The sequence below is a fragment of the Boleophthalmus pectinirostris genome, unplaced genomic scaffold, assembly GCF_026225935.1.
Source record: "Boleophthalmus pectinirostris isolate CB_2022bp ecotype Guang Dong unplaced genomic scaffold, ASM2622593v1 HiC_scaffold_19, whole genome shotgun sequence".
NCBI lineage: Eukaryota > Metazoa > Chordata > Actinopteri > Gobiiformes > Gobiidae > Boleophthalmus > Boleophthalmus pectinirostris.
The window spans coordinates 35693717-35719067 of NW_026571140.1; the positions used below are offsets into that span (position 1 = coordinate 35693717).

The 25351-nt window shown below is 38.1% G+C and overlaps 1 protein-coding gene across 1 annotated transcript in view; it reads left to right on the plus strand.

Moving 5' to 3' along the window:
* The window catches only part of tpcn2 (two pore segment channel 2), a 52823-nt gene that overhangs the window by 18063 nt on the left and 9409 nt on the right, over positions 1–25351 (plus strand). Inside the window, 22 exon segments of the mRNA XM_055154446.1 lie at positions 1653–1830; positions 4072–4188; positions 6462–6568; positions 6776–6848; positions 9836–9935; positions 10011–10076; positions 10234–10298; positions 10970–11061; positions 12264–12351; positions 12450–12530; positions 13134–13253; positions 13999–14058; positions 15116–15244; positions 15540–15589; positions 15888–15954; positions 15956–15988; positions 16185–16256; positions 16344–16417; positions 18162–18267; positions 20617–20699; positions 21388–21469; positions 22359–22450. Of these exon segments, the coding sequence (XP_055010421.1) occupies positions 1653–1830; positions 4072–4188; positions 6462–6568; positions 6776–6848; positions 9836–9935; positions 10011–10076; positions 10234–10298; positions 10970–11061; positions 12264–12351; positions 12450–12530; positions 13134–13253; positions 13999–14058; positions 15116–15244; positions 15540–15589; positions 15888–15954; positions 15956–15988; positions 16185–16256; positions 16344–16417; positions 18162–18267; positions 20617–20699; positions 21388–21469; positions 22359–22450 (1935 nt within the window).

A 25351-nucleotide genomic window follows, 5' to 3' on the forward strand; every position in this document is an offset into this window, starting at 1 on the left:
TGTAGATAATTGGAGTTTTTTCCCACGTATTGATCCATCGATCCACAATTATGGTTTGTATTTTATATCATCAAATAAGCATGTCTTTTCAACATTAGTTTCCTAACACAAACAAACAAAAACAAGCAAACAAAAAAATGCTTTGTGTTGCATTTTTTTGCATGAAAAGCGCTCTATAAATAAAGTTTGATTGATTGATTGATTGAACAGACCTGTAGTTTTTGACATTTATAACTAAAATAATCATACTAAATAGTTTTTTCTTTATGTGTGTAAAAAAAATAAAAAATAAAAAAATAGACAAAAAATAGTCAAACAGCTTTTCCTAAAATTTGACTTCCAAACACTCTGAAACAGACGCTTTCAGTGGCAGAGACCTAGGCTGTAAACCTCTCAATTTAAGCCTAATTTCACTAGCAAGGACCACGACAACAACAATATTGATAAATGATGAGAGAATGAGGTAGAGGCGGCCTGGTTGAGACTCAGGATGGGGCCTCCGTCTCAATTGATCAGCCCAGTCGCTACAGGAACCCCCTTCGTAAATGAATACCGACTCGAGCGTCCTTCCGAAAAATGAAATGTGAATGTAGCGAGACCAAATGTCAGGCTTTGTTTATGTCATTTTACCGATCTTCCCGAAGCGGTACACATTTTTTACATTACCGACACTGGCAGTGCTTTTAAATGCTCACTTAGTTTCATAAAGGGTACAATTCAGGGGGACTTTCCAGCTGATTCCCTCATAATGTCTTATGGCTGAAGGACAAACAGAGAGGGGGTGGGAGAGTGAGGTCGAGATAGCTGAGACAAACTGTACTGATGGGATAGGCTGCTCCAAAGAGGCTTCTGGGTAATTAGAGGTGTGGTCGAGGTGAGTTGTGGTTTGCTGGAGAGGAGTAGACGGAGGTTGAGGCACGGTCCTGCGCCTGAATCTCATCTTACTATTGAGTTATTGTTTATATGTTGGATAGAACAGTCAGTTTTGGGTGTCAGTATTTATCTTTATACTATGGGGAACTTGTTGTTATTTTTCTGGGACAAGATACAATTTCCACAAGACAAAATGAGACACGAGACTGGATTAACGAGACTGAAACATTGTTTATAATAAATAAATTGTACAGTCCAGTTCCCAAATTTGGGCTCACCATTTTTGATTTACTAAATATTTGTGCTGTCATTGTAAGAACTGCTTTTTGGGAGGACAGCTTCTCAAAAAATGTAATTCGCCAGAACTTAATTCTACTTTTTTATCTAATCCAAATGTGAAAACATGGGGAAAATTTCATGAGATAATTATGAGCATGTGTTCACAATCTCGTGTCAATTTTGTCTCATGAGATCTTGTGGCATGAGATCTTGTCCCGTCCCTCCCGATACAAACTAGTATAGTGTTTCATTCTGCTAACCATATTATCCCTTTTAGAAGCTTTTTTGGGGGGATAATTCTGCATAAGAGTTTCAATATTATAATTTATTGTCTATATTTTCATCAGCAGTATAATCAGTTCAAATTTGTTACTGTGACAGACCTACTTGAATGTATTTAAAAGCTTTACATTGGCAAATATCAGAAAGACAAATGTTGTATCGACTCAAAAAACTCATATCAGACCATCCCTAACAGTCTGTCTCCCTCTCTGCTGCAGGGGTCTGGGTCTGACGATCGCGGTGGTTTTACTCTTGGCGTTTGTGGAGCGTCCCTCGTCTCTCTCCGCCTCCTCAGACCCCCGGCACCGCCTCCCGCCCTGGCAGCCCCCCTGCGGCTTGACCGAGAGCATCGAGATGATCTGTCTGCTCATCTTCACCCTGGACCTCGCTATCAAGGTACAAGGATTTAAGATTTAAGTGCTAAGTTTGTGTCGTCATAAGATATAAAATAACAAAATAATAATATATTTTTAAAATGTATAGTATCTACACCTTAATAAAGCATGACTATAGACTTAATAAATAAAGGACAAATGGGTATAACTTAAAGCTCCAGCATGTAACTTGACCAAAAAAGAGAAAAAAATTACTCTGAACAAACCTGACTCTTATTTAATCTAGAGGAGAGCCTCCATCTGCTTATTTCCATGGAAATGTTGTTCCTTTGGCTATAATATCCTAACCTGATTCATCAGCCGGTTTCACTTCATGGAAACCGTCTGACCTCGCAGCATTATGGTTCGTTCACTCGACAGTAGGCGGGTACTTTTTTTATTTAACCAATCGCTGCTATTTGGTTGTGACGTATGTAATGCACCACCAGAAGGGCAATAACGTCTTTCCCCTTGATAAAATTCACCGAACATTCTCTTTGTTGCGGCTTTAAATCCTTGATCTTGGGAATCGTTGCCAACACAGAATGTATGGCGTCGTCTACATCCATTTAGACCGCTTTGTTTACTGTTGTGATGTTTGTACAGTTTGACATCATGGCTTCACAGCTCTTCGCTGATTGACCGGTGTGCGGTCTACAACTTCCAGGGCTCTTGCAAACCGTCTAGTGTATTCTGATTCCTGATCTAGTCGCTGGAAAGAAATTAAATTGAGCGGAGGCACTAGGTGGCACCAGCCTGGCTACTAATATCAAGCAGTATGGTGTACAACTCATTTATCTCCATAGAGAATTTTCCAAAGTATGGCGAGCAAAAATTTCAGTTTAGTTAGTTTGGTTGAAGGCGTTTCTGAACTGAAGAAGCATTTTGGATGAGCTGCGAAACGTCTTCAACCAAACTCACTTCTGTCCAGTCGACAAACTGAATTTTCTCCTCGCCATGGATTCTACCTGTACAACTGAGGGATTCTTCACACGTTCTAAAGTATGGTTTTAACTAGGGATGAGCATGATTAATCGATTAATCGATAATTGATCATTAAGAATTTCATCGATTACGTTAATTTTAATCGACAAACCGAATGTAGGTTGCTGTGCGTAGCGTCACCAAACAGGGTCAGTACATGTGTCTCTCTGCACTCAGAAGGAGCGAGCAAACACAAACATTCGGTCAGTCTGCAACGTACCGAAGCACAAATGCGTATTTAACGATGATTTGTACAAGAAATTCCACGCTTTCCGTTGCGTTCGGGACAAGTGTGAGTCCATGTGCACAGTGTATAAAGCAGGAACATATGTTTCGGTGTCCAGTGGGAAAAAGTTTTGCCAGGTGAGAGTCGCTCAATGTCGATGACGAGTCCCCACCTCCCATACAGTGTCCTGGTTTTGACAAACGCAAATATGGTCACACTAACTTGTATTCGACAGAAACTGACCGCATCAGCGCACAAGAGCTGTAGTTTTATCTTCGCTGAGTTTATGCAAATTAGCAATGCAGTTTCTGTGAGAGTTGCGCAAAACTGAACACATTATAAACACATTATAATGTCAAACGGATTGGTGTGGCTCTAGAGTCGTTACGGTTTATATGTCGTAAAGTTGAATTTATTTATGCAGATTAGTAGTGCAGATAGTAATAATAATGATGATCATTTTAATATAAAAACGTTAATGATTAATCGATAATCGATCGTTAATTCTTCCGACGATCGATTAAGAAAATTTCATCGAATGCCCATCCCTAGTTTTAACTTTCCATTTCCATAGAATCATGCAGGTACCATCTCTAGAAAGTTACACAGTATTGCTTTAATTAAGCGGTTAAGATTAGGGGGTTTTGGGTCAATTAAGTACTTACGAAGCCTGAATAATTCTTAGTTAAAAGTCCTGTTTTACACAAAATTGACTCTTGTGAGCTTTAAGCCAGGTTTAATGTTGTTGCCTCATCAAAAATATACCAGGATTTGTGATGTATTTTGTTTCATTCACACATTATCTTTAAGTCTACATCTACAAACCTCACTTTTATGTTTGAGAGAAGAACTCTTGTAAATATTCAGGTCTGTGTGTTAAACATGTGTGACTGAAACAAACAGCTCCAGGTCTGTTTGTTTGTTTGTGATTATAACATAGATCAGAAAATAATGTAGTGTTTAACCTTTAGCTGTTTGTTCTTTATGAACTAAGTGTCCATGCATAATTAAAATGTATTTATTATAAAGTGTTGGTTTTCGTGTGTTCTTTAGGGCTACCTGATTGGCTGGGATGAGTTAAGGAAGAATAAATGGCTGATTGGATACACCGTGGTCATCACCATCTCTGTCATCGACTGGGTGTTGTCCATCAGTATGGTCTGTGACGAGGTGAGTGTAAAAATATTAACCTAACAATATTTAATTGAAGGGGCTCGACCTAATGTTCCTTGTTTTGAGCAATATTTGTTTTACCTGAGTACAGATATATTAAAGTAAAAATGAGAGCGCTGTGAAATATCTCCATGTAATTATAAAGTGTCTTATCTGCCAAGAATCAGGAACTGCACGGTTAAGATACTAGTTATTGTTAGCATAACCTGGAATTTAGACCAGGAGCGTCAGCAGCACGTAATGTAGGCAGAGCTGCATTTGTGCGTACTTTTAAAAGTTTCAATTTACACCAGAGACAACAGAACTGCTCGTGTGACTCCAGCCTCTGTTTATTTTCACGTTTAAACACTAAACTTTTTACGCTGGTTTTGTTTTCATTGTGGATTGGATGAATTATGTTTTAAATCATGAAACAAAAGATGACAACAAAACGACGATGCTTTGTAGCGATAATGAGCCATATCTGCGGTGGTCGCATTAATTAAGCTCCTCACCATTTCACTTTGGTCGTCTGCTCCACGCGCCTTTTCCTTCAGAAGCTGATCTTGTAAAGTTTTTGTCTGATGCCATAAAGTGTTTTATATTTATCCTCCACGTCTGTAAACTTTTCATAGTCCATCACGAGTCATTCCCCGAGCTACTGGGTGCGGCACACGGTGTTTACACAACTGTAGTGGTTTTAGAGAACGTATTTTGAAAGGGCGTCGGAAGTTTATTTTGATTCCACGGGCCCATTTCTTCTCTTACCCCTTATAAAAAAGCCCAGAGACACTCCGTTGACACTGCAAAATTAGAACTCCTGCTATTTTGAGAAGCGCGTAGAGTCGTGACGGTCACTGGACACACGTATGATGCTGCTGGTGTAAATTGTCTGACATACAAGTTACGTGCTGTTACGCTTTGGTGTAAATTGAAGGCTACTGTGACAGAAAAACTCACCTCTGAAAGTTGTGCCCAATCTGTACCTAATTTCTTTCCATGTTTTTGAGCAATGTTTGTTTGATGTATTGTAAAAGCAGATCTTAAAATAGAAATAAGAGCGCTGTGTACTGTTTGCATTTAATTATAAGTATTTTTACTGTCTGAAAATCAGGAAGTGTGTGGTTAGCATGTAAGTTTTTTGCATTACCGTGACAGAAAAACTTGCGTCTTTCCATGTTTTTGAGCAATATTTGTTTTACCCCGGTATAGATGTTTTGTAAATATAGCGTCTGTTCTGTCTGCATCTTCTTATAAAGCATTTTTACTGTCCGAGAATCAGGAAGTGTGTAGTTAGCGTGAAAGTTTTAGCATTACTGTGACAGAAAAACTCACCTCTGAAAGCTGTGCTCTATCTGCACCCAACTTCTTTCCATGTTTTTGAGCAATATTTGTGTTACCCCAGTGCAGGTGCATTGTAAAAGCAGATCTTAAACTGCATTTAATTATAAGCATTTTTATTGTCCTAGAATCAGGAAATGTGTGGTTAGCATGCAAGTTTTTCACATTATCGTGACAGAAAAACTCACCCAATTTCCACGTATTTAAGCAAGTTTGTTTTACCCCAGTACAGATGTATTGCAAAAGCAGATCTTAAAATTGAAAGTTACGTAAAGGTGTGTTCTGTCTGCATCTAATTATAAAGCATTTTTACCGTCAGAGAATCAGGAAGTGTGCTGTTAGCATTCTAGCTGTTGATAGCATTACCATGACGGCAAAACCCACCTCTAAAAGTCATGAAAAGCGCTTTTAAATTTGGTGAATAAGTAGAATACTCAGAGTACATAAGTTAAGTGAGGAATATCTTTGGACCACTGCAAACGGTTTAAATATAAATACTTCTGTTTTTTCAGATTTTTATGATAAAAATGAGGTATAACACCTTTAAAGTGTCTGTACTCAATTTCTTCTCATGTATTTGAGCAATATTTGTCTTTCCCCAGTACAGATATAATGTAGAAGCAGTTCTTGAGATCAAAATGAGACTGTCTGCATCTAATTATTAAGCATTTTTTTTCGTCCGAGAATCAGGAAGTGTGCTGTTAACATGCTAGCTGTTGTAAATATTACCGTAACCGCAAAACTCACCTCTGAAAGTTGCGAAAAAGAGCTTTTAAAAATTAGGATACTCGAAATGTATGAGTTAAGTGAGGAATAATTTTGGACACTTGCTGGATTTTTTCACATTTTGAAGACAGTAAAAATCAAGTACAGCGCTTTTAATTTATTTCTATACTTGAAACTACATTACGTTTTCTAATTTTCTGATGCACTTATTGTTCCTTGTTTAGAGGCTGAGGGTGCGTCGACTCTTTCGTCCGTTTTTCCTGCTGCAGAATTCATCTCTCATGAAGAAAACACTCAAATGTATCAAGAGGACACTGCCCGAAATAGCCAGGTACAAAACTCAAGTTACAAGAAGTTTAACCGTTATTATTTTTATTTACTTAAGGTACATAGAAATATACATAGAAGGTCAACACAAACGTTTGCACATGAACTGTTCTTGACTTTGTTGCTTCATTTTAATCACAATATTCTGATTTTAAGTTGATGTTTTTAGACGTTGAGTTTAAAATATTGTGTTATTTAAATGTGTCTCCAGTGTGATCCTGCTGCTGGCCCTGCACCTCTGTCTCTTCACCATGATCGGGATGCTGCTATTTGTCAAAACTGAGGTCAGACCCTTTAACCTCCACACTTCACACTACAGCGCACAGACAAAAACCTGCTCTAGTCCTGTCTTTAACCTCTTAATGTCACACAGATACCTTGGCAAGAACTTTTAAAGGACTCATGTTAGGGCTGAATGATCTATTGTTTTGGACCGAAATCGCGATCTCAGACAACACGATTTTAGGAGCGTCAAGGCTGTGTTTTTTTTGCAGTCCTCCTAACTGATCCAGGTTTTGTTTCGTCAACTATTTCACACATGTATGCATCATCAACATCCCTCTGTCACAGAAAAAACATCAATATTCCACTGAGTCGTGTCCTTTAGTCCGACAGAAGCTGAACCGCATCAGGGCACAAGGAAAGATTATAACATTCAAATTATCCGTGCATTTTTAAGTTTCGTGTCTGTAAAACGTAAATAAATGTGACAAAGCTGAATTAAACACATTATAATGTCAAACGGGCTGACGTGGCTCTAGAGTGGTTGTGGTTTATATGTTGTAAAGTTTAGTTTATTTTTTGCAGATTAGTAATAAAAATAATAATGATGATCATTTTAATATAAAAACGTTAATAATTAATCAAAGACCTGGTTTAGACCTGGCGTATTCTTGATTCAGTCCTGATTCAGTCCTGTTTTAGTCCTGGTTCAGTCCTTGTTCAGTCCTTGTTCAGTCCTTGTTCAGTCCTTGTTCAGTCCTGGTTCAGTCCTTGTTCAGTTCTGGTTCAGTCCTGGTTCAGATCTGGTTCAGTTCTGGTTCAGTCCTGGTTCAGTCCTTGTTCAGTCCTGGTTCAGTCCTTGTTCAGTTCTGGTTCAGTCCTCTTTTAGTCCTGGTTCAGTCCTGGTTCAGTCCTTGTTCAGTCCTTGTTCAGTTCTGGTTCAGTCCTGGTTCAGTTCTGGTTCAGTCCTGGTTCAGTTCTGGTTCAGTCCTGTTTTTGTCCTGTTCTAGTCCCGTTTTAGTCCTGTTCTAGTCCTGTTTTAGTCCTGGTTCAATCCTAGTTTAGTCCTTCTGGTTCAGTTCTAGTTCAGTCCTTGTCCAGTCCTTGTCCTTGTCCAGTCCTTGTCCAGTCCTTGTCCAGTCCTTGTCCAGTCCTGGTTCAGTCCTGGTTCAGTCCTTGTCCAGTCCTTGTTCAGTCCTGGTTCAGTCCTGGTTCAGTCCTGTTTTAGTCCTGGTTCAATCCTAGTTTAGCCCTTCTGGTTCAGTCCTGGTTCAGTTCTGGTTCAGTCCTAGTTTAGTCCACGCAGGAACCCGACCCGGTGCAGGACTCTGGTATGATGCAAGTTTCTGTGATGTTTGCACTGAAACTTGATTTGAAAAAAATCTTGGATGAAATCGAAATCGCAATCTCTGCCAGAAAAATCGCAACTCAATTTTTTTCTTAAAATCTTTCAGCCTTAACTCATATTAGGCTTTTTTGTGTTGTAATGTTTCCTCATTACAAACATACTTGGAGTTGTGTTTTGTTTTAACACACAAACCCTGCACTTTTAGGCTCTTTTCTTTTTCTATAAGACCTTTAAATATGTCACAGCGTAATCCTTCATTCATTGACTATTTTCAGATTAGTAGTTTGGGTTTTAAGATGAAGGTGAACAGTTAAGTTAAGTGAACTGCACGCCCAAATTTGATACTACTGTTTTTGTGTTGGTGTTTTGTCTTTGGGGTGTTTCCAATTTCTGTCTTATTGTGTTCACTGTTTTAAAATGCAGAGGAATATTATGTTACATTATGTTTTCGGAGACCATTTAGGCCAGTTACATTAGGAATAACTAGATACAGTCCCAGTGTAAAATGTATAGTCGTCATAAACAGTGCACACAATACATTAAGCTCAAACAGGAGAGATATTGTTCTGGTTTGTTGCACTTTAGTGATAATTACACTGGAGCTCCTGTCAGACCGGTGTGAAGAAATGTGTGATCAAAGAAAAGGTCTGCCGTCGTTAACAGGATGTGATCTGTGTAATGACTTTGGCTGTGTCCGTAAAAAAGACAGAGCACTCCCTAATTACATGGAAAAGAACAGGTTATAAATCTCTGTAGGACTATCCTGTAAAGCAGGGGTCCTCACTCCCCGGACCGTGGACCGGTACCGGGCTATGGGTCGTTTGGTATCAGGCCACGAAAGCGAGACCCACCCCCCCATACGCTGCACCGACCATGCCTCCTCCCATACGCTGATTGGACCACGCCTCTAAACCAGGACTAAACCAGAATTAAAACCAGGACTAAACAAGGTCTAAACCAGGACTAAACTAGAACTAAACCAGGTCTAAACCAGGTCTAAACCAGGACTAAACCAGGACTAAAACAGGAATAAACCAGGTCTAAACCAGGACTAAAACGGGACAAAAACAGCACTAAAACAGGTCTAAACCAGGACTAAACCAGGACTAAACCAGGGCTAAACAAGGTCTAAACTAGGACTAAAACAGGACTAAAACAGGACTAAAACAGTGACTAAAACAGTTCTAAAACAGGACTAAAACATGTCTAAACCAGGACTAAAAGAGGTCTAAATCAGATCTAAACCAGTACTAAACCAGTACTAAACCAGGACTAAAACAGGACTAAAACAGGTCTAAACAAGGTCTAAATTGGGACTAAAACAGGTCTAAACCAGGACTAAAACATGTCTAAACCAGGACTAAACCAGGACTAAACCAGGACTCAAACCATGCACTGCGCCTCCTCCCATACGCCGTCGATGTCAATGAACCCCTTTTTTACTATGTTAAATGCATATTATGTGTGTCAAACATTATAACTATAAAAAAGAAAAAAACTCTAGCTGAATAACCATCAAACCACGTAGGTTTTACTCAGTTTTACCCCCATAGGTGAGGAATAAGGACCAAAAGATTGCAGATCAAACCATCTTGTAGCTAAATCTTGTGCAGAGCCTCTTTTCTTAATTTGGGAATTGTCCTTGTTTTAAATAAATTAATATTTTTTGTGTAACCATGCATCTTTGTTAAACTGTTTTAGGATCCGTCCAAAAACGGCGAGTGGGAGTCTCACTTTAGAGGATTGCCCAACTCTCTGACCTCTTTACTGGTCCTGCTCACCACCGCCAACAACCCCGATGGTGAAGAGACGCATTATTACAGTGAAGACAGGCCACGTTTACTTTTATACTGACTTTGTGAGTTTTGTGTTTCAGTCATGATTCCTGCCTACTCTCTGAACCGAGGATACTTCTTTTTCTTCATGTTTTTCAGCGTCATTGGTCAGTTTATGCTCATTTATATAATACTTTGATATTTTATTTATTTGTTACAATAGTTTAAAGGTTCAACTAGTAGCAATAGTAGTAATGTTAGTCGTAAATATGTTTGCTTATTTATTCTTTTAGTTTAAAGGTTTAATTCATTTCTTGTCCACAGGAACCTACTGCCTGATGAATCTACTGACAGCCATCATCTACAACCAGTTCAGAGGATATTTACTGGTGAGATCACACTTAGAACAAAGTTGTTTACAGTTTTGGAGTCAAATATTAAATTTTGCTTGTCAAATACATAGACAAGTACAACTATTATTTCTTTTTTTTGAATAGATTTTTTTACATGTTAATTATCCGGTGTTTTCCAAGTATTTGAGCTAAAAAAAATAACTAAAACCCAGTACTGGCGTATTGTACGAGCAACTCTTGAGGTTCAAATAGGTCCCCGTGTACTGTCTTCAAAGTGTTTTATTATTGTCTGAGCATCAGGAAGTGTGCGATTTGCATGCCAGTTGTTGTTAGCTTAACCCTGACTCCGCTCTTGTCTCTGAGAGTTAAGTGGAGTTACTTTTGCTTGTCAGATACATAGGGTTCAGAAACTCTGGTGTGTAAACCTTTTTCAGTACAAAATACTGTCAATAAAAAAAAGAAAAAGAAAAATCCTATAGTTGCTACACTGAAGTCAAATATGAAGTAGTTTTACATAAATATTGCAATTTAATATGAACAAAATGCAAACTATCATAATCATACTATTTTTAAAGCAATTTTAGGGATGCTATTTAAAATTAATGTATAATTTTCAGTTTGCCTCAATATACTGTATATATTCCCATATTGCTTCTATGCTTACATTGTTTTAACTGGGTATATATAATCTCCTGTGTTTTTGTCAGATGTCGGTTCAGACGTCCATCATCAGGAGGAGACTGGGGATCAGAGCTGCTTTTCAGGTCCTGAGCTGCAGACAGGAGAAGACCACAGAGGAGTAAGACTGGATTATTCTCTTATTTATGAAGCGTACACACACTCCTGATGCAATTAAATCTATACACAGCCAGCTCTAACTTTCAGGGGCCCTCAAGCTAAATTTGGCGTGGAGACTCTCACACTTCATTGCCTGTCTGACTATTGATTAAAAACATTCTACAACATGTATCTGTATAACATAAATCAGACAGTGAGTGAAGTACAAAGGCTGTACAGAGGCTGAGAAAGCCAAGAGCCACAATAAATAGGCTAGAACCCGTGGACTGGTACCAGGCCGTGGGTCATTTGGTACTGGGCTGCGAAAGCGCAAACCCCTCCCATACGCTGTGTGGACCGTGTCTTCTCCTTTGCGCCTCGTGGACAGTGTCTTCTTGCTTATACCGCGCCTCCTTTCATGTTTCCCACACCTCTAAACCAGAACTAAATCCAGGAGTAAAATCAAATCTAAACCAGGTCTAAACCAGGACTAAACCAGGACTAAACCAGGATTGAACCAGGACTGAACCAGGACTAAAACAGGATTGAACCAGGACTGAACCAGGACTAAAACAGGATTTAAACAGGACTAAACCATGCCGCATGGACTGCGCCCTCCCCGGTTTGCAAAATATTGTCGGACATAAAACCGGTCTGTGCCGCCGCAAAAAAAGGTTGGGGACCACTGGGCTAGAATACTTTTCTAGTTACCAAGAGGGCCTCCCCAGAAAATTTTGAATATTATAGAATTTTTTGTGTTTTCAAGTGTATGTCATCAGGTGCTTTTATCAGACCAAGGGTTTGTTTTCAACTGTCAGATATGAAAACAAACAAACCCTTGGTCTGAAAAAAGAACCTAGTAACATAAAGTATCGGAACACCAAATTATCCCCTTTGGACTCTTTTCTAGTGTATTGTAATGCATTACAATTGGCTAAAATGTAATTACAATTATTGATTCTGTATTATCAATAATGTGGTACGCTTTAAATTCTTTAGAATGATTTACAAACGAATACTCAGCATAACATTGTGATTTGTTCATTATAGCCTAAATATTATAGGCTCTCCATCTCTTAATGATAATGTGATTTTGCTGTTGTTTAGTGCAAATGCCTTTGAATAATTGTGAAATCATGATGTTTTTCTCACAGTAATCATAATACAAAAATTTTATATTGTAACGTTTGTAGCAATTATTGTTTTGGTTTTTTTTTTTTTTAGCCAGCCCACCTGTGTCCAAGTGTCTTCTGTGCTCAAAGTCTTGTCCAAAGTCAAGTTAAACGAATACTACAAACAAGCCATTATAAAGGTCTGTCCTGTTTCATTTACCGTCAAATACATATATACTTTGTTATATGTTGTGTGAACTATTTGACAGCAGATAATAATTTAATTTGTATTTTGTAGGAGGCTCGACGTCATGAATTCTTAGACCGAGAACAGTTCAGGAAGATTTTTGACGAACTGGACAAAGACAGAATCAAAGAGGTAAAAATTGTCAATATATTTTTATGTTTTCTTATGCTGTGTCCACATTAGAGTGTAACTAACAATTATTTTATGATAGCTGACTTGTAAAATGATGATTTCTATTGGAAATTTGGATTTTGTTAAGTAGATTTGAATCAGATTAAGGTAATTTTAACTCAAGGCTTCTAAAAAAGAGAGAAAGAACAACAAATAAAGTGTATTATCGATGAATATTACAAATTGTCAATTTTTTAATTTATTTTTTTGATATTTTGATATAGAAAAATGTTACCGTCTTAGTTTTTAAAGCACTTTGACTCTTTATAGTGCAAATAACAACTAAGTATAGGTGCGCTATACAACTTTTCAGGTAGCTTCCTAATTGTCTCCATGGAAATGTTATTGCTTTGCCTGGAATGTTCCACAGTAAGGATGTCAGTAAATTGATATCCACGTGAACATCAATCATTAACAATGTCAACAATCATCAAAAATATAAACCCATCCCAACATGCGCCGATGCTGAAGAACAATTGCTTGAATATTATTTTAATACCTGACTAGTCACGATTATTCTGATTAATACTGGAGTTTTGGTCATAATTTTCTTTCTGTTTTCAGCACCCTCCTCTGCCTGAATACCGCTCGCCCGTGTTACAGACTCTACAGAGAGCCTTCAGTCACTACGCCCTCACCGTCCTCGGAAACGCCGTGGCTCTGGCTAACGTCATATGTATCTGTGTACGTTCAACTCTACTCTCAGTATAAAAAAGCAATGATGAACGTTATATATGCAGCGTAGTCAAATCAAAGAGGCTTTATGTTGAAGTATTTATTCATTCTGTGGTGATTGTTAAAGTTACAGCTGACAGAAGTAAGGCTGTCAGTCTGTGCCATCACGCCCCCTACAGGCAGAATAACCCATTTGAGAAATGCACGGTCTGTTTGTGTCAAAACAAATGAAGTAAAAACCATAGACTGTATAAAAAAGTGAACTAAACGAATGTGATATCACCGTTAGCGTCCACTTATATATAGAGTCTATGATAAAAACAGCAAGTAAAAACTAAATAATAAAAGCTAAATAATAAAAACTAAATAAACGTACAAATAAAAGTGAAATAATAACACAGAGGATTGAGAAACGGCACAGATTTCTGCAGAATCAACAGTCGAAGCAGTAAACTATGTAAAAGTGTGGTTAAAAAAAAAAAAAGTTATAGATTTATCCCTAATAAGAGCGATTGTCTTTATGTTTCCAGACCCTTCTGCATTCAGACTAGAAAATCAGTTACATATTAAATGATTCAAGTCAATTATTGTTGTATAAAATTATGTTTGATATAATGCAGTAATTGAATTATAGAAATCATATATAAATGTTATTGTAACTCAAAATTAAAGTATTTACTAGGAATAAAAAACAAATTATTCCAATTAAAATAACAAGACTTTTCCTTGTTTTGTTTTGTTTTGTTTTGTTTAGACTATTTTGATGCTAAACTCTGAGAAATCCACTGCTGAGAGAGACAACTTCTACATGGAGGTGAGTTGAATAAATAAATAACTATCAGTACAAACTTTTGAACATCCAATTAACATTTTGCAAACTGTTATTTAAAAGGCCCTGTACCTGACTTATTCCCATGTATTTGAGCAAAGTGTGTCTTGCCCCTGTACAGATAATTTTGTATAAGGTCAAAATAAGTCAGCTGTGTACTATAATCTAAAGTGTACCTCACATTTTATTGTCAGAGTATCAGGAAGTGCGCTTTTAGCATGCTATTTGCTGATAGCTTTAATGCAGGGGTGTCAAAATTATTTTTACAAAGGGTCACATTTGGATCATGTTTGTCATCAAAGGACCGGTTGTAAAGTTAAGACTGAAACTGTAACTGTAATATCAGTATTCATTTTGTTTATTTTTATGTTTTTTTACTGTTTTATTATTTACTGGTATTCTTGCTCTTATTTGATTTTGCTAGTTTTTTTTGTCTTAATAAGGACTAGTAGAGTTAAGTAGCACTTTACTTTCTGTATTGTGCAGCACTTGGGAAACTGTTTTGTTTATGAAATGTGGACTGGATTTGATTTAAAGGTTTAAGTTAAAACATTCACATTACTCCTTCTGTAACATTCACGAAATAACTGTCAGTGCTTCTTTTGTTGGACATTTTTGGGGAAATTTGATGAGTTTTCTTGGCCTCTCTAGTGGGGAGATGCAGTCACTTCACGGGAAACAACTGCGGTGCATTGTGGGGGATGTAGTAGCGGCGCAGAGTCACGACATAATCATAAATTATACCTTTTAACCCCTTGTGGGCCTTGACCTTGCCACATGTGCTTTAATGTAATTTGTATGTAATGTAATGTGTATTCTGGTCTTTGAGAAAGATGTGAAAAATGCTTAGAAACTCATTGTGGTGAATAATTAAAAAAGGTAAATGAGGAATAACTTCGAAGCGCTGCAAACTGTTAAATGAATTTCTTCTGTTTTCCATGTTTTTAAGTAAAAATCAGGTACAGTGCGTTTAATTAGAAATCTGAAATTGTGAGCCTAAATAACCATTAAAAGTCCATTATTATATTTTCTCTGTTTTCAGCTGATAAACCTGGTGTTCATCTTGTATTATCTGTTTGAAATGAGCGCCAAACTCTTTGCTTTTGGATGGAGGGGCTACGTCTCCTACAGGAACAACGTGTTTGATGGAATCCTGACAATTCTGCTGCTGGTAAATACGCCACTGTGCCTCTGTTTAAAGCTGCACTATGTAACTTTTCTGGTGGAAGGTCAGCCACATCTTTAACTCCATAGAGGTGACATTGCCGTGCCTGGAATGTTCCGTGGTATCACATTAAACGTATCTTTCCGACATTTGTATTTCTTTTTATTTCTAAAAAAGCAGCAGACGCACCACCAGAAAAAAATACACTGTAAAACTTTAGGAGAAAAATATATTTGTAACTATTTTAGGCAATTTCTTAAGCACGTCTTATTTTTGATGAACATATTTTCTTGTATTTTAGTGTCTGCAGATCACCATGTACGCTTTCTACAAGGCTCCATTGTCCCCCTGGTAAGTTCAGTGTCAACTTTAAAGACAGAAAAGCAAATATACCAACTATAGTAATAAAATAATTATACACTCCTCTATTTATATAATTTGGAAGAAGCTAAATCAGTGCATGAAAATAGTTATAATATTAACAAAACACAGCTGCTTTTACTATACTATACTTACTATACTATCAGACTGGCTTGGAGTACAGTTTATACTTCTACAGCATAACCTGCTCAAAAAATGAAATGAGCTCAAATATTTGTACTACAGCTGTATATTTGTGTATTTTAACTTTAATAAATCCATTGTACAGGGATCCACAGAGGCACAATATGGTTTCTCTTTGGGAGATGGTTCGATTGATAAACATGCTCATCGTCTTTCCGCTTCTTAAGGATCATCCCAGACATCAAGGTACAAATATGACACAGAAATACAAAAGTATTTCAACATATACAAGTACAAGGTTGTACTACACATCTGAAAACATTTCAAGCAACTTTATACTTTACACTGAACTGACAGACTGGCACCCTCTCTTCTAAATGCATTATTGTTTTTCTTATATATATTATGTGAAATTGAAACTATTCTAACTAATTTCTTGCAGCTCATGGCTCTCGTTGCCAGCACTCTCATGGACCTGGTCAAAAACCTCAGAGCTTTTGCAGGAATACTGGTGGTGAGTTCAGTGTATTCAATATAAAACTGTTCACCATTTTCTTAAAGATTATCCGTGTCTCCTGAACTGTGATGTCCTTTTGTTCAGGTGGTTTACTACATATACGCTGTGGTTGGGATCTGGCTTTTCGAAGGAGTCATCAAACCTCCTCCACATCCCGGGTACAAAAAAATACACTCAAGTATCACTACATGTTGTACCTAAATCAAACAGTAGGGGGCAATATAGGCTTGCATTAGTACAAACCAGTGTTACTGCAGTTGTAAACAGTAAAGTTAAGACTTTTGTTAAATGATATTGATGTACAGGACATAAATACTGAAAGCCATTATTATTTGCTTTTATTACGACTGAATTAATTTTTAAAAATGATAAAAAATGAAAAAAGATGTTAAAACGAGGGGGAAAATTCCATCCTTTTTGGCTATTCCCCTGCAACAAAACAAAACATTTTAGTCTCAGGAGCCCCTTCAATATACTTAAGTTAAAGATGTTCTACGTAACTTTTCTGGGGGTGGGTCTGCTGCGTGCTTGTCTCCATTGAGATGTTACAGCTTTGCCTGAAATGTTCCAAAGTATGGCATTAAACTTATCTATCTTGAGTTTATGATAGGTGCGTTTTTTGTTTGCTTTTTGCCCAAAAGATACCTTTAAAACGTTTGTGTCTCCATGGAGATAGATAAGCTTTGTGCCGTACTATAGAACATTCCAGGCAAATCAATAACATCTCAATGGGGAAAAAGGAGCTAGAAAAGTTGCGTAGTGCGTCTTTAATATTGTGACAGTATTTTATTGTAATACCATGCTCGTATTGCTACACATTTTGCTTGTCTCTTGGAACTGCCAAATACTTTTAATGTACAATTTAACATTGCTTACTGGTTACTGCTTACAAATACCAGATAGTACAGGTTACAAGTACAAGTATTGGTTACAAGATAGGACATGTTACAAGTGCAGGTTAGTACAGGTTACAGGTTACAAGTGCAAGTACTGGTTACAAAACAAGATAGGACAGGTTACAGGTACAGTTACTGGTTAGAAATACAAGTACTGGTTACAAATACAAGATAGTACAGGTTACAAGTACAATTACTGGTTACAAATACCAGATAGTACAGGTTACAAATACAATTACTGGTCACAAGTACAAGTACTGGTTACAAATACAAGACAGTACATGTTACACAAGTACAATTACTGGTTACAAATACAAGTGAATACAGGTTACAAGTATAAGTGAATACTGGTTACAAGATAGGACAGGTTACAAGTACAGGTTAGTAAACGTTACAAGTACAATTACTAGTTACAAATACAAGTGAATACAGGTTACAAGTACAAGTACTGGTTACAAGACAGGACAGGTTACAAGTACAGGTTAGTAAACGTTACAAGTACAATTACTAGTTACAAATACAAGTGAATACAGGTTACAAGTACAAGTACTGGTTACAAATACAAGACAGTACATGTTACACAAGTACAATTACTGGTTACAAATACAAGTGAATACAGGTTACAAGTATAAGTGAATACTGGTTACAAGATAGGACAGGTTACAAGTACAGGTTAGTAAACGTTACAAGTACAATTACTAGTTACAAATACAAGTGAATACACGTTGCAAGTACAAGTACTGGTTACAAGATAGAACAGGTTACAAATACAATTTAATACTGCTTACAAATACAAGATAGTGCAGATTACAAGTATAAGTGAGTATAGGATACAAGATAGTACAGGTTACAAGTACATGTGAAAAAGTCTCAGACATCTTACTTTAAACTGAATATGCAGCAACATTTAACATTCCTTATTTAATATTGTTCATATCTCTTTAAATCACTGGATCTTATTAACTATTTTTGCTTATTCTGTGTTTATTATTTAATGTTTTTTCAGTGTTCTTTCTAACTCGACAATGGAAAACATCACCACTAACTACAGTATGGTCTGTGGTACCTACGAACAGCTGGAGTACTGGCCCAACAACTTTGACGATTTCGCTGTGAGTACGAGTCTAGTACGAGTCTAACCTGGAGCAACTTTTGTGTCTTTTACAGTAAAACGGAGCCTGGAGCGTGTGTCATTTTACTGAAACTGTTTCATAAGAACTCAACCTGTCTGAACATTTTAAACATGCATTGTGTAACTTTTGCTTTGTCTGGAATGTTTCACAGTACGGCATTAAACCTTTCTATCTTACGGAGACCAAACCAGACCAAGTTACAGCTCAGATCTGTGGAGAGGCGATCCCAGTCAGAGTCAGAATGTCTGTTTTTATAGCTATTTTTGAGCTATAAAACCAGCTGTAATTGAATAAATGTAAAGAATAGCTGTTTAATGTCACACTGTGGAACATTCCAGGCGCAGCAATGACGTATCCATAGAAACAAGCAGGTGACGGACCCCCAGACAAAAAGTTACACAATGCATCTTTAACTATAATTTGTTAACAAGTACTTAGACTTAGACAAACTTTATTGATCCACAAGGGAAATTACTTGGGCCAAGATAATAATAAATTCTAAATAAGTAGCAAAAAAATAACAAGAGACGTGTCAAATAAGGTATAATTACGTAAATTTATATGTACAATAAAAAAATAAAACAGAAAATAAGTAATAAAAACAGAACAGGACAAGTACAGGGTGAATTAAGCATAATAAATATAGCATCCATGTTACAGATTTTGCCTGTCACGATAAATACTGTATTGATTTCTCGTTTAATATATGAAAGCTGGAACAGTATATTTTTGGGGCCATTATTTATCATGTCTGCATGGGGATTTTTTTGGTTATTTTCTGGCTATATGATCAGATTTAAGACATACAAGGTTGAATAAATAACTTGTATGATTCATTACAGATGCAAACTCAGTATTAGTGTTTTATCGTGATGTTTATTTATTACAGCGTGAGGGTTTTTAACAATATTGTACATTTAGAACAGTTTTTGTGGTTTATATCTGTGTTTTTGTGTCAGTGGCATAAGTTAGTTTCAAGATTATCGTCTGTATTTTCTTCAGCAATACATCACACTTCAGAATTTGTTATGACAGGCCCATTATAGATGCTTTGCTTTCTTCACCTGTTGAGACTCTATTGACTCTGTAGACCAGCGGGTTCCAGTAGGTGAGGCCCGCCTTCCCTGGCAGGTGCTAAAGAGTCACCGGAGAGGCGCTACACACGTGGACTAAACCAGGACTGAACCAGAACTAAAACAGGACTAAGCGGGACTGAACCAGGATTAAACCAGGACTAAACCAGGACTAAACCAGGAGGACTGAAGCAGGACTGAATTAGGACGAAAACAGGACTAAACCATGTCTAAACCAGGACTAAACCAGGACTAAACCAGGTCTAAACCAGGTCTAAACCAGTACTAAACCAGGTGTAAAGCAGGTCTAAACCAGGTCTAAACCAGGTCTAAACCAGGTCTAAACCAGGACTAAACCAGGACTAAACCAAGACTAAACTCTGTTTGGTCCTGGTCGGTTGGGGTTCTCCCTCTCTCTCAAGTCCAAGAATAGTCCTGGTCAAGTCCTGGATTAGTCCTGGATTAGTCCTGGATTAGTCCTGGTTTAGACCTGGTTTAGACTTGGTTTAGTCCTGCATTTAGTCCTGGTTTACACCTGGTTTAGACCTGGTTTAGTCCTGGTTTAGACCTGGTTTAGACCTGGTTTAGTCCTGGTTTAGACCTGGTTTAGTCCTGGTTTAGACCTGGTTTAGTCCTGGTTTAGACCTGGTTTAGTCCTGGTTTAGATCTGGATTAGTCCTGTTTTCATCCTTCAGTCCTGCTTCAGTCCTCCTGGTTTAGTCCTGGTTTAGACTTGGTTTAGTCCTGCATTTAGTCCTGGTTTACACCTGGTTTACACCTGGTTTACACCTGTTTTTACACCTGGTTTAGACCTGGTTTAGTCCTGGTTTAGACCTGGTTTAGTCCTGGTTTAGATCTGGATTAGTCCTGGTTTAGACCTGGTTTAGTTCTGGTTTAGTCCTGGTGACCTACTGATGTTCAGTGATGTTAAAAGTCGCTTGCATGAAGTTGGAAATGATTTGGAAATTTGCTCTTTGAAAAAAATGTTTATGAATGCATTTTTTAAAAAATATATGAAAATACAATATAAAAAATATATATATATTATCAGTTTTTATTGAAACTCATCATTGGAGGAAAAGATGCATTTACTTCAAGGGCCTGTGTCTGGGAGGACAGGCAGATGGGAGTTTGGGCAAGGGGGGCTCGGCTATCTTTACCTACTCTAAGGAGAAGCTCACATTCACCCAGTTTGAAAACCGCTGATATAGACTAAAGACTCTCTAGACTCTACAGTGTGTGTTTGTCTCCACAGGCTGCTCTGATCCTCCTGTACGACGTCATGATCGTCAATAACTGGCAGGCCTTTGTGGAGGCCTACAGCAGATACACCACAGAGTGAGTACGACTATGGTTCTGTGGATTAGGGTATTTGCAATTTCTTTAAAGGTGCACTCTGTAACCTTTCTGTTGGAGGCTCTGCTACCTGCTTGCCTCAACGGAAATGTTATTGCTTTGTTGTGTTCAATTTAATTTATCAATCTCCATGAATCTGTGGAAAGGCTGCAATGCTCACAGTAAGAATGAATCAGGACTTTCAATGTACTGATTTTTATTTATTTTTTGGCAATAACCACCCATAACATAACATAACACATTTTGTAAAGAGCGCCTTTTTTTTAATTAAAGACAACAGAATACAACATTTAAATTAAATAAAAGTAATGTGGTAGGCTCCCTTATGTTTGTATTTTGGCCAGTTTATAATTAAATTTTTTTTTTTTTCCCCCATTTTTTTTAGTAAACATTTTTAGTCACAATACTTAACTAATATTATTTTCAAAGAGCACCTTTAAAGTAAAAAAAAAGACATAAGAAATTGCAACAAGAGTGGTGACAATAACACAGTGGAGTAAGAGTTTGAGCCCAAGTTTGTCCTCCCAGGTAGACTCGGTTTGGTCCTGGTCCAGTCCTGGTCTAGTCCTAGTTTAGCTCCACATTTGAAGTCCACCAACCAACCATCTGATAGACAGTTTTAGATTTTCTCTAATGGCCTTACCCAGTCTTATTTTTGTTTTGTTTTCAGGTGGTCAAAGATCTACTTTGTGGGTTGGTGGCTCACGTCTTCTGTCATGTGGGTTAATCTGTTTGTAGCTCTGATCCTCGAGGTGAGTTGTTAATCAGATAACTCCAGAAATCAGATAATGATGTGAACAAAGCCATGATAATCTGTTCATTCCTTTTTCAAAATAAAACCAAAAATAAGAAAACGACAAAACAACTATTTTCTTCATGATTTGTCTCCAAAATCAAAATGAAAAAAACGGATAACGATTCTTTTTTTCAGTTTTCGATTTTCTGTTTAAATGAAAAATGGTAAAAATGGAAAATGACCATTTCCCGTTTCCGTGACTTACACTGTGATGCCGGACTTTTGCGCCGCATACGGACTGAACCGGGACTAAAACAGGTCCGGAACTAGACCGGGACTGAGACCGAGACTGAGACCAGGACTGAAACTGGAACCAGACCAGGACCAGACCGTGATTGAGACCGGGACTGAGGCCGGGACCAGACCCAGCCTGAGACCAGGACTGAGGCCGAGACCAGACCAGGACCAGACCGTGACTGAGACCGTGACTGAGACCGTGACTGAGACCGTGACTGAGACCGGACTGAGACCGTGAGACCGGGACCACTGACCTGAAACCGACCAGGACTGAGAGGGGGACCAGACCAGGACTGAAAACAGTTTAGTCCTGTTTTAGTCCTGGTTCAGTCTTGGATCAGTCCGTATGCGGCGCAAAAGTCCGGCATCGCAGTTTAAGTCACGGAAAAAGTCATTATCCGTTTTTTCCATTATTCATTTAAACACAAAATTAAAAACAAAAAAGTTGTTATTTATTCATTTTTTTTTCATTATTTTTTTTTGGTTTTATATTGAAAAACAAATGAATGAATGATACACGGATTCATTATCAAAGGAACATATATTTGCAGACCATTTGCCCTGTAGTCCTGTTTCAATCAAATATATTCTGTGTTTTTTTTTTGCAGAACTTTATTTATAAATGGGACCGCAGTTGCAGCTGTTCTGTCATGGACGTGGAGCGGATCAGATATGAGACGTCGGTTCAGCTCATGTTCAAGTAGGTGCTCCTTCATTCACAGGTGGCTCACGACCTACAGGGAGGTCCTCTTGAGTCTGGACAGGGAACCAGGCTAAGATCTGGAGATGGGTCCCAAAGTGGTGCATTATGGTCACCCACTGCTCAAGTTTTTCTAGCAACACTGAAAAACAACAAATTTACCTAAAGGGCGATAAAAATATTGGTCGTTTTCAGACTCTAGAACGTGATGAGGGACAAGCCATGAAATCTTCCATGACATTTCCAAAGGATAAATTCACAAATGTTGAACCTGATCATTTCCATCCGCGACGAGTAAAAATGTAAATGGTAAAAATATAAATGGTCATAATAAATTCAAAATAATATAATCTGAAACCCACCTTAATACCCTGTTTAATAGTGATTGGCGTTATAAGTACTTTTTACTTAAGCTTAAACTCTTTCTGTCATGATCCATGGGGTTGTAGACTATGTAATAAACTACTACTACCACTGTTGGGCAAGTTACTTTAAAACTGTAATGTGTTATTTATGACTTGTTGCTGTCATTTCAAAGTAATTTGTTATATTATAATATTACTGTATTTAAAATGTAAAACATTACATTACTATTGCATTACTTTTAAGTTACTCTCATCAAAATATCTGTGAAGATGCTGAACTTTTGCACCGTATATGGACTGAACCAGGTCTAAACCAGGATTGAACCGAGGACTAAACCAGGACTAAACTAGGTCTAAACTGGGTCTAGACCAGGACTAAAGCAGGACCAAACCAGGACTAATCTTGTACTAGAACTTGGAATCTAGGACCACCCCTGAGAGAACCCCGAGTCCGTGGACAGGGTGTCTGCAAAGCATGATTGGGCGTCAGCTGCGGTTCGCCCCGTGCAGCGCAGACGTCTGCACCGGTCCTTTCGCTCGCGGTTACCTGACAGTCTATGCGGGCGCGTCTCTGGTGTTTATCGCTGCTAATATCACGGTAATTTTAGCAAATTTGTATAAACAAAAACCCACCACTTCAATCCAGGTTAAAAAAAGCTTGTAACATGCGTTACTAACATTTGTACCATGAAAAATATTACTATTATTTCCCTGTAATGCCTAACATCACTGTGTTACAGCAAAAAGCAATGCGTTAGAGTAGGTTGTTACTTTTATAACGCGTTACTCCCAACACTGACTACTACTACTAGAATGCATGATTTAAAAGGTATTCTGGCTGCATAATATTCACATCAAATTAAACTTTATAAAGTGCTTTTTATAGAAAATGTAACAAATTTTTTGGCTAACTCAATAAAAGATAAATCACAACAATTCAAAGCTCAAATATTTTTCTGCAATAACATTTATTCATTTATTCAACACAGAGAAAAGTTCTTGTTGTTGGTGGGTCTAGTGTTCAGAAGGCCCAGATGTGGTGGACCGTCTCTTAAACACTGGAATACGTTTGACCCTCTTTGGTTTCCTGAAGACTGGCTTTTTTGGTCTCAGAAGCTTAGACATCCCCGAAAACAACATCCGGAGAGGACGAGGAATCAGCCTGTCGAGGAAGGACTTGGAGGCTTTACTGTCATTGACAATACTGTCATCTGAAGCACACGTGACTGGCTTTGTTGGTCTTTCTGTGTGTACACCCAGGAACTCAGCCATGTTTTTTGACACGCAGAATGAAATTTCACCAGAGAGTGTAGTTGGTTGGTTGAAGTCGCTCCAGCCTTCAGTTTCATAGCTTTTCTGTTGTGGTGGTACAAACTCAGCCTCGGTAACACGCATCAACTCACGAGCCGTCTTTGTGTACTCGTCCCCTTTCAGGTAAGTGAGCCATGGTTATGAATGGATGGAGCAGGGCTTTTGATGGCGTGATCCTCTTCTCCGCATCCAATTCAAACATTTTAGTAAGCAGGTTGTGAAACTCCTTCATGTCTCTTTTTTCCTGATATGACAGACAACGCCTAGAACATTTGAGTAGCTCTTTTAGGTTTGTGGCTGTCGGCTCGGTAATTGGCATTTTAGGAAACGTCCCAGTTGTTGTCATAAACTCCTGTAGAGTTTTAAGTCTCCACTTGGAATTTTCCTGGACAAAGTACATCTTTGTGTACAGCGCCTCATTCAGCAGCTTCTCTGGTGGTACCCCAAGAAACTGCACAGTCCTCGTCAGGTAATCAAACTGGGAATAACCGACGAAATCTGTGTCACAGGAATACAAATGCAGGAAGCAGCAGGCAAGACTCCATATGTCCACAGCCTCCCATAGTGGAAGGCCTAATGTAACTTCTGGAGCACGAAAGCAAATCAGCTGCATCATTTTTCCAGTTGTTACTTCGTCACGGTACTTTGCCAAACCAAAATCTATCAGCTTGACTTTGAACGGCTGCTCCTTATGGTTCACAAGCATAATGTTATCTAATTTGATGTCCGTATGCATTATGCCAAGATGTTGCAGACCGTTTAGAGCTATGAAGAGCTGCTTCGCCATTGTTCGTATCTGGCTCAACGTAAAACTCCTCGTCTGTTGCAGAAGATCGAAGACACTTATGTCTAACATCTCAAAGGCAAGAGCTGGACAGCCGTAGTAGTCTAAGAAATCCACCAGTTTCACTAGATTGAAAGTGTCCGGGTCTAGCTCTCTGATACAATCCAACAGCTCCAACTCTTTGTGGAAGTTGTTGGCGTAGGGGTCGACATTTTTCAGGAGTTTCAAAGCAACAAGTTCCCCTGTTGCTCTGTTTCGGCACTTTGCGACCATACCGTAACTTCCCTCTCCGAGGACGTCCAAAACCTGATACTTGCTTTCGGGTTTGAGTTGTTGGTCCACGTTGAAATTGGTGAAATTCATTGTAGAGAACATGTTTGACACAGAGCTCTGTTGAGTGTGTGTGTTCGCTTGCTGAGTTTGGGTTAAAATGACCTAAAG